Source organism: Agelaius phoeniceus, chromosome 37 (genome assembly GCF_051311805.1).
Source record: "Agelaius phoeniceus isolate bAgePho1 chromosome 37, bAgePho1.hap1, whole genome shotgun sequence".
In the NCBI taxonomy this organism is placed as follows: Eukaryota; Metazoa; Chordata; class Aves; order Passeriformes; family Icteridae; genus Agelaius; species Agelaius phoeniceus.
The window spans coordinates 1,094,682-1,104,276 of NC_135302.1; the positions used below are offsets into that span (position 1 = coordinate 1,094,682).

A 9,595-nucleotide genomic window follows, 5' to 3' on the forward strand; every position below is an offset into this window, starting at 1 on the left:
GTCAGTGATTTGGGGGGGGGGTTCAGAACTCAACCAAGGAGCCCCCCCAGTGAATTTTTGGGATGTTATTGATTTGGGGGGGTTCAGAACTCAAATGAGCCCCCCATGAATATTTGGGTGGTGTCAGTGATTTAGGGGGTCCGAACCCAAAATCCCAGTTTCCCCTCCCTGCTCACCCATGGGGTTCCTCCATGGAGCTTCTGGGGGGGTCTCAACGAACTCAACCAAAGGAGCCCCCCCAGTGACTTTTGGGGTGTCAGTGATTTGGGGGGGTCAGAACTCACCAAAGGAGCCCCCCCCAGTGAATATTTGGGGGTGTCAGTGATTTGGGGGGTTCAGAACTCAACCAAGGGATTGAGTATTTTGGGTTGTCAGTGATTTGGGGGGGTTCAGAACTCAACCAAAGGAGCCCCTATGAATATTTGGGGTGTTAGTGATTTGGGGGAGGTCAGAACTCAACCAAAGGAGCCCCCCCAGTGAATTTTTGGGGCGTCAGTGTTTGGGGGTTCAGAACCCAACCAAGGGGTTGAATTTATGGGGTGTCAGTGATTTGGGGCTATTTCAGAACTCAACCAAAGGAGCCCCCTATGAATTTATGGGGGGTCAGAACTCAAATAAATGAACCCCCCCATGAATTTTTGGGGTGTCAGTGATTTGGGGGGGTTCAGAACTCAACCAAAGGAGCCACTCAGTGAATTTTTGGGGTGTCAGTGATTTGGGGGTTCAGAACCTGGCCTCAATCAGTGCCTTTGGGGTGGATGGGGGGTGGGGTGCCAGTGATTTGGGGCTGTCAATGACTCAATTGAGGGGGGGCTCAGAACCCCAAAATCCCAATCCCCGCCCCATCCCTGCTGACCCATGGGAGCTTTTCGGGCTCTCCAACCCCGTGTCCCCCCCAAACTGTCGCCCCCCCCCAGTACGTGGCCTTCGCCTCGCTCTTCTTCATCCTCATCTCCATCACCACCTTCTGCCTGGAGACGCACGAGGCCTTCAACCGCGTCATCAACAAGACGGAGACGGTGACCACGGGCAACGAGACGGGCACGCAGGTGGCCGTGGAGGTGGAGACCGAGCCCTTCCTCACCTACGTCGAGGGGCTCTGCGTGGTCTGGTTCACCTTCGAGTTCCTCATGCGCGTCAGCTTCTGCCCGGACAAGCGCGACTTCATCAAGAGCAGCCTCAACATCATCGACTTCGTGGCCATCTTGCCTTTCTACCTGGAGGTGGGGCTCAGGGGATTGTCCTCCAAGGCGGCCAAGGACGTGCTGGGCTTCCTGCGCGTCGTGCGCTTCGTGCGCATCCTCAGGATCTTCAAGCTCACCCGGCACTTCGTGGGGCTCCGCGTGCTGGGCCACACCCTCCGCGCCAGCACCAACGAGTTCCTGCTCCTCGTCATCTTCCTCGCCCTGGGCGTGCTGATCTTCGCCACCATGATCTACTACGCCGAGCGCATCGGCGCCGACCCCGACGACGTCACCGGCTCGCGCCACACCTACTTCAAGAACATCCCCATCGGCTTCTGGTGGGCCGTGGTGACCATGACCACGCTGGGCTACGGCGACATGTACCCCATGACGTGGTCGGGCATGCTGGTGGGCGCCCTGTGCGCGCTGGCCGGCGTGCTCACCATCGCCATGCCCGTGCCCGTCATCGTCAACAACTTCGGCATGTACTACTCGCTGGCCATGGCCAAGCAGAAGCTGCCCAAGAAGAAGAACAAACACATCCCCAGGCCGCCCCAGCCCGGCTCTCCCGGCTACGGCTCGCCGGGCTCCGGGGGGTCCCAACGCCCCCGGCAGCCCTCGGGGCCGCGCGGCGCCCCGCCCGCCTGCCCGCTGGCCCAGGAGGAGGTGGTGGAGATCAACCGCGCCGGTGAGCGGCGGCCCCGAAACTGGGGGGTTTGGGAGGGTTTGGGGGGTCTTGGGAGGGTTTGGGGGGGGAATTGGGGAGTTTGGGGTGGGATTGAGGGGTTTGGGGGGTCTTGGTAGGGTTTGGAGGGAGAACTGGGGGGTTTGGGGTGGGTTGGGGGGGTTTAGGGGGTCTTGGGAGGGTTTGGGGGGGGAATTGGGGAGGTTGGGGTGGGATTGAGGGGGTTTGGGGGGCTTTAGGGGGGTTTGGACTGGAATTGGGGGAGGTTGGGGTGGGATTGAGGGGGTTTGGGGTGGGATTGAGGTGGTTTGGGGGGGTTTGGGGGAGTTTGGAGGGGGGAATTGGGGGGGTTTGGGTGTGGGATTGAGGGGGTTTGGGGTGGGTCGGGGGAGGTTGGTGGGGTTTAGGGTGGGTTTGGGGAGGGTTTGGGAGAGGTTGGTGGGTTTAGGTGGGTTAGGGTGGGTCAAGGGAGGTTGGTGGGGTTTGGGGTGGGTTTGGGGGGGTTTAGGGGGTCTTGGGAGGGTTTGGAGTTGGATTGGGGGAGTTTGGGGGGGTTTAGGGGTGGGTTTGGGGTGGGGTTGGGGGAGGTTGGTGGGGTTTGGGGGGCTTTAGGGGGGTCTGGGGTGGGTTTGGTGGGGTTTGGGATGGGTTTGGGGAGGTTGGTGGGGTTTAGGGGGTCATGGTAGGGTTTGGAGTGGGATTAGTGGGGTTTGGGGTGGGTTTCAGGAGTTAGGGTTAGGGTTTGGTGGGGTTTAGGGTCGTGTTGGTGGGGCTTGGACTGGGATTAGTGAGGTTTGGGGTGGGTTTGGTGGGGTTTAGGGGGTCTTGGTAGGGTTTGGGGTGGGATTAGTGGGGTTTAGGGGGTCTTGGTAGGGTCTGGAGGAGTTTGGGATGTTTTTGGGGGATTTAGGGTGGGATTAGTAGATTTTGGAGGGTCTTGGTAGAGCTTGGGGTGGTTTTGGGGACATTTGAGGGCATTCTGAGGGGAATTCCGTGGATTTTAGGGGTTTTTGGCAGAGTTGGTGGGGTTTAAAGGATTTTGGGAGTTGGGAAGGAAGTTCCGTGAATTTTGGGGGATTTCAGGGGAGTTTGGGGGATTTTGTGGGGTTTTCAGTGGATTTTGGAGTTGTTTGGACAGATTTTTTGGGGTTTGAGGGGTTGTGGTATAATCTGAAGGGGTTTGGGGAAGTTTAGTGAATTTTGGGGGCAGTTTCAAGGGGATTTTTGTGGATTTTGGGGTTATTGGTGGAATTTGATGATTTGGGGCGACTTTGGGTGAGTTCAGGGTGGCTTGGTGGATTTTGAGGGAGTGTCAGCAAATTTTGGGAGAATTTTGGAGGGATTTGGGCTGGGAGAATAATGGGGGGGGAATGGATTTTGGGGGAGTTTTGGGGAATTTTGGGGAATAATATGGGAACACATTTTTTAGGGATATTTTTGAGGTATTTTGTGAAAGTTTGGTACATTTTGGGGGAAATTTGGGGGAAATTAGGAGGAGTTTGGACTATTTTGGAGGGAATTTGGTGCAATTTTGTGAGGAATATTTTGGGAAGTGTTTTGAGATATTTTGGGGGAATTTGGTGCATTTTGAGGTGAGTTTGGCCATTTTGAGGAGAATTTGGTGCATTTTGGGGAATATTTGGAAGTGTTGGGATATTTTGTGGGGGAATTTTTGCATTTTGGAGAGAATTTGGTGCATTTTGGGGGGAAATTTGTGCATTTTGGGGAGGATATTTGGGAAGTTTTTGGGATGTTTTAGGGGGGAGTTTGGTGCATTTTGAGGGCAAAATTTGGCACATTTTGGGGGGATATTTTGGGAAGCATTTGGGATATTTTGAGGGGAATTTGGTGCATTTTGGGGGATATTTTGGGAAGTTTTTGGGATATTTGGGGGGGAGTTTGGCACATTTTGGGGGGAATTTGGGACATTTTGGGGGATATTTTGGAAGTTCTGGGATATTTTTGAGAGGAGCTTGCACATTTTGGAGGGAATTTGGTGCATTTCTGTGGGGAATATTTTGGGAAGTGCTCGGGATATTTTGGGGTGAATTTGGCACATTTTGGGGGGATACTTTGGGGGAGTTTGGTGCATTTTATGGGGATATTTTGGAAGTGTTTGGGATATTTTGGAGGGAAGTTTGGTGCATTTTGGTGGGATATTTTTGGGAAGTGTTTGGGATATTTTGGGGGGATTTGGCACATTTGGGGGGAATTTGGGGCTTTTGGGGGGAATTTTTTGCATTTTGGGGTAAATTTGGTCCATCTTGGGATGATATTTTGGGAAGTGTTTGGGATATTTTGGGGTGAATTTGATGCATTTTGGGGGCATATTTTGGGAAGCATTTGGGATATTTTGAGGCAAATTTGGGGCATTTTGGGGGCAATTGGTGCATTTTGAGGTGAGTTTGGGATATTTTGAGAGGAGTTTGGCTCATTCTCAGGGGAATTTGGTGCATTTTGGGGGGGTATTTAGGGGAGAATTTGGTGCATTTTGGGGCAATATTTTGGCACATGTTGGGGTTATTTTGGCACATTTTGGGGGAGAATAATTTTTTGCATTTTGGGGGGCAATTTGGGCACATTTTCTGTGAATTCCTGACATTTACAGCCACTCAAGAATATTTAAACCCCACTCCCCTCCCTCCAGCGGGGCCTTTGCCCAATTTTAAACCGACTTTAACGCTTTAAGCTCCATCAAAATGACCCCACCCCTACCTGGGCGTGTCCTGGGCGTGTCCCGGGGGGGTTCCCGTCCCAATTTCGGGGTTCCCATCCAATTCCGGGGTTCCCATCCCAATTTCGGGGTTCCCATTTCCCATCCCAATTTCGGGGTTTCCCCATCCCAGTTTTGGGGTTCCCACCCCAATTCCAAGGTGTCCCCCTGTTTCACAGAATCCTGTCCAATGGGGGGGTTCCCATACCAATTTGGGGTTCCCATTCCAATTTCGGGGTTCCCATCCCAGTTTCGGGGTTCCCGTCCCAATCTCGGGGTTCCCATCCCAATTTCGGGGTTCCCATTCCATTTCAGGGTTCCCATCCCAATTTCGGGGGTTCCCATTTCCCATCCCAATTTCAGGGTTCCCATCCCAATTTTGGGGTTTCCATTTCCCATCCAGTTTTGGGGTTCCCATTTCCCATCTCAATTTCATGGTTCCCACCCCAATTCCGTGCTGTCCCCCCCACTGGTTTCATAGAATCCCATCCCAATTTTGGTGTCCCCCACCCCAATTCCGTGCTGTCCCTCCCTGTTTCACAGAATCCCATCCCAGTTTCGGGTCCCCACCCCAATTCCACAGAATTTCCCCCCATTTCCACAGAATCCCGTCCCAAGGGGGGGGGTTTCCATTTCCCACCCCAATTCCGTGCTGTCCCCCCTGTTTCACAGAATCCCACCCCAATTTCGGGGTTTCCCATCCCAATTTTGCTGTCCCCACCCAATTCCGTGCTGTCCCCACCCCAATTCACAGAATTTCCCCCATTTCCACAGAATCCCGTCCCAACGGGGGGGTTCCCGTTTCCCATCCCAATTTCAGGGTTCCCATCCCAATTTCATGTCCCCCCCTTACAGAATCTCGTCCCAGTTTTGGGTTCCCATCCCAATTTCATGGTTCCCACCCCAATTCCGTGCTGTCCCCCGTTTCACAGAATCCCACCCAATTCCGTGCCGTCCCCATCCCCATTCCGTGCCATCCCCACCCCAATTCCACAGAATTTTCCCCCGTTCCACAGAATCCCGTCCCAATTTTTGGTGTCCCCACCCCAGTTCCGTGCCGTCCCCCGCCCCAATTCCACAGAATTTTCCCCCATTTTCACAGAATCCCATTCCAATTCCGTGCGTCCCCATCCCCATTCCATGCCGTCCCCGCCCAATTCCACAGAATTTTCCCCATTTCCACAGAATCCCGTCCAACGGCGAGGCGGGCCGCGCGGCGCTGGCGCAGGAGGATTGTCCCCCATCGATCAGCCCCTGTCCCCCGAGGAGCGCGGCCTGGGCCCCCCCAAAACGCCCCGCCGGCCCGGGGGCGGCCGCGAGCGCTGCGGCCGCGACCGCGCCTGCTTCCTGCTGGGGCCGGACTACGCGCCCCCCCCCGAGGGACCCCTGCGCAAAGGTGGGTGCGGGGGACCCCAAAACACCCCAAAAACTCCTCACGGTACCCAAAACCAATCCCCCCCCCTCGAGGGACCCCTGCGCAAAGGTGGGCGAGGGGGACCTCAAAACACCCCAAAATACCCAAAAACTCCTCACGGTACCCACCAAAACCAACCCTGAGGGACCCCTGCGCAAAGGTGGGCGAGGGGGGACCCCCGGGTACCCCAAAACACCCCAGGGTACCCAAAACCAACCCCCTCCCCGGGTACCCCAAAAACTCTCACGGTGCCCCAAATCCCCCCCCGGGCACCCCCAGATCTTGGGGTACCAAAAACCCCATCTTGGGGTAACCCCAAAAACACCGCCCCCCCCCCCCCCCCCCGGTACCACAAAGCACCCCAGGGTACCCGAAAACCTCCTCGGTACCCCAAAATCCTGGGGGTAATGGTAACCCCCCCCTAGGGTACCCCAAAATCCGCCGGGGTGTCCCCGAATCCTCCTTCCCCCTTCCTGCATGCGCCTCCCAGTCCCGCCCTCCCCAAACTGGGGGAACTGGGGGGGGGGCAGGGCTTGCACAGCCCCCCAAAACTGGGCCCAACTGGGGGGGCGGAGCTTGCACAGCCCCCCCAAACTGTGGCCAAACTGGGGGGGGCAGAGTTTGCACAGCCCCCCCAAACTGGGAGAACTGGGGGAACTGGGCCAAACTGGGGGGGCCGAGCTTGCACAGCCCCCCAAACTGGGCCAAACTGGGGGGGGCAGAGTTTGCACAGCCCCCCAAACGGGGAGAACTGGGCCAAACTGGGGGAACTGGGCCAAACTGGGGGGGCCGAGCTTGCACAGAACCCCCCAAACTGGGAGAACTGGGGGAACTGGGGGGGCCGAGCTTGCACAGCCCCCCCAAACTGGGGGAACTGGGGGGGCCGAGCTTGCACAGCCCCCCCAAACTGGGAGAACTGGGGGGGGCCGAGCTTGCACAGACCCCCGGCGCTGGGGGGCTCTGGGTGTTCCTTGCACACGCGCGTGCAAGGGGCGGGGCTGGCTGCGGGCTCCGCCCATGCCAAGGGGGGCGGGGGGGGGTCCCTGTCCCTTTTTAGGAGGTCCCTGTCCCCATTTGGGTGTCCCTGTCCCTATTTGGGGCCTCCCTGTCCTTTTAAGGGGTTCTTGTCACTTTTAGGGGGTCCCTGTCCCCATCAGGGGGGTCCCTGTCCCTTTTAGGGGTCCCTGTCCTTATTTGGGTGTCCCTGGCCCTTTTAGGGGATCTCTGTCCCTATTTGGGGGTCCTTGTCCCCAGTAGAGAGTCCTTGTCCCTTTTAGGGTGTCCCTGACCCTTTTAGGGTGTCCCTGTCCCCATTAGGGGGTCCCTGACCCTTTTAGGGTGTCCCTGTCCCCATTAGGGGTCCCTGGCCCCATAGAGGGTCCCTGTCCCCATTAGGGGGTCCCTGACCCTTTTAGGGTGTCCCTGTCCCATTAGGCTGTCCCTGTCCCCATAGAGGTCCCTGTCCCCATTAGGGTGTCCCTGTCCCCATAGAGGGTCCCTGTCCCCATAGGGGGGTCCCTGTCCCTTTTAGGGTGTCCTGTCCCATTAGGGTGTCCCTGTCCCGTCTTTAGGCTGTCCCTGTCCCCATAGGGGGGTCCCTCCCGGGTGACCCCTCCCCTCTCCCCTTCTGTCCCCAGCGCTCGTCACCGCCTGAGACCCCCGACGTTGCCGCAGGTCAGCCGGGAGGGGGCGCCCTCACCCTGGCCACGCCTCCCCGCGCATAACCCCGCCCCTCCGCGGGTCTGGCCCCGCCCACCTCGCACCGCTGCGCATGCGCAATCCCCGCCCCACCCCCGCACCGCGGCGCTGCTTCACCGGGGGATGGGGGAGGGGCGGCACCTGGGACCCCCCCCCCCCTCAAAATAACTGGGGACCCCAAAACCACACCTGGCAGCACCAAAAATACCCGGGAACCCCCAAAAAACATCTGGAAGCCTCAAAAAACACCTGGAACCGCCAAAAAACACTCGGGGACCCCAAAAAATACCTGGGAGCCCCAAAACCAAACCTGAGGACCCTCAAAAACCACCTGGGAATCACAAAAACACCTGGGGACCCTCCCGGGCTTTTTTGGGGTGCTCCCCCCCATCTCGTCAGTATCCCCTGGGGGGTCCCCAAATTTTGGGGAGGCAACCCCAATTCCTGGGGGGGAGGGCCCCCGCGTTTGCAGGAGGGTCCTAAACTGGAGGGGCTCCCCCCACAACCGTAATGGGGTCCCCAATTTTTGGAGGCATCCCAAATCTTTAGGGGGGGTCCCCATTTCCTGGGGAAGGGGTCCCAATTCTTGGGGGGGTCCCAATTTTTTTGGGGGGGGAGGTCCTAAGCCCTTTGGGGAGGGGGAGGGGTGGGGGTTCCTGTCCAATTTTGGGGGGGCCCCAAGATTTTGGAGGGGGTGGGGTCTCACATCCCATTTTTTGGGAGGGGGGGTCGGTGTTTCCCAATTTTGAGGTGGGTTTGGGAAATGAAAGGGGGGAGGGGCTGAGGGTGTTTTGGGGTTTTTTTTGGGGGGGTACTGACCCCCGCTCCCCAATTTTTTGTCTCCCAAGGCTACGAGAAGTCGCGGAGCCTCAACAGCATCACGGGGGTGCGGGTGGCCCCGCCGCCCCCCCCTTCAGCTCCCCAGCCCCCCCCGGCGCCCCCGCTCCCCCATCCCCTCCATCCTCTGAGGAGGGGGGGGGCGGGGAAGCCCCTCCCCCCACCCCACACCCCCTTTCCTGCCCCCCTTCCCCTCCCCCCCCCCCCCCAGAAAATGGGGAGAAATGGGGGAAAAAAACTCATCAGTGGCAATGGGGGGAGGGGGCACCCCGGCATGGGGGGGGGGGTGATTTTGGGGACACCCCACCCCCCCCCTCCTCCCCTAAAAGGGAAGGGTGCCCCCCCTAGAGACTGTGAAAGGGGGTGACGAGGGGACCCCCCCGCCCCGGTGTCACCCCAAGGCTGCACTGCACTTTCTGGACTGGGTGTCCCCCCCCAGATTTGGGGTCCCTCCAAGCCCACCCCAGTTTCGGGGGGGTTTGGGCGTCCTTGTTGTTCCCCCCCACCCGTGTGTCCCCCCCCTCCATGATCACTCAGGACTTGGGGAGCCCCCCCTAAATTGGTGTCACCTCACCTCGTGTGTCCCCTCTGTGTGTCCCTGATGTCCGTCTGTCCGTCCCCCCCCGTGTGTGTCCTCCCTCCTGGCTCCCCACACCCCCCCAAGCAATAACTGGAGCCGCCGGACGCGCCGATGGCAGAGGACGACGGCGAGGTAGGGCCCTGCCCGGGTGTCCCCCCTGTCCCCCCTGTGGTGGCAGCGTCACCCCAAGATGGGGGAAGAAGGGGGGAAACCGGGCCCACTAGGAGTTCAGGCTGCGTTTCCATGGTAACGGGACTAGGCCTGAGCTCTACTGCGAGGCCAGGCTGCGTTTCCGTGGTAACAGGACTAGGCCTGAGCTCTACTGTGAATCCGGGCTTCGTTGCCATGGTAATGGAACTAGGCCTGAGCTCTACTGCAAGGCCAGGCTGCGTTTCCATGGTAACAGGAGCAGGCCTGAGCCCTCACTTTGAGATCAGGCTGCGTTTCCATGGTAACAGGGCTCGGCCTGAGCTCTACTGTGAAT

General features: G+C 58.3%; 1 protein-coding gene across 1 annotated transcript; it reads left to right on the forward strand.

The window, feature by feature from the left end:
• The first annotated feature begins 758 nt into the window (after nt 1-758).
• On the forward strand, nt 759-8,786 carry LOC143696652 (voltage-gated potassium channel KCNC3-like). Its single transcript, XM_077193232.1, is given in 7 exon segments — nt 759-765; nt 808-1,872; nt 5,357-5,376; nt 5,787-5,820; nt 5,823-5,978; nt 8,543-8,594; nt 8,596-8,786. Coding segments are annotated over 7 exon segments (1,401 nt in total). The 3' UTR covers nt 8,663-8,786.
• Nucleotides 8,787-9,595: the final 809 nt, after the last annotated feature.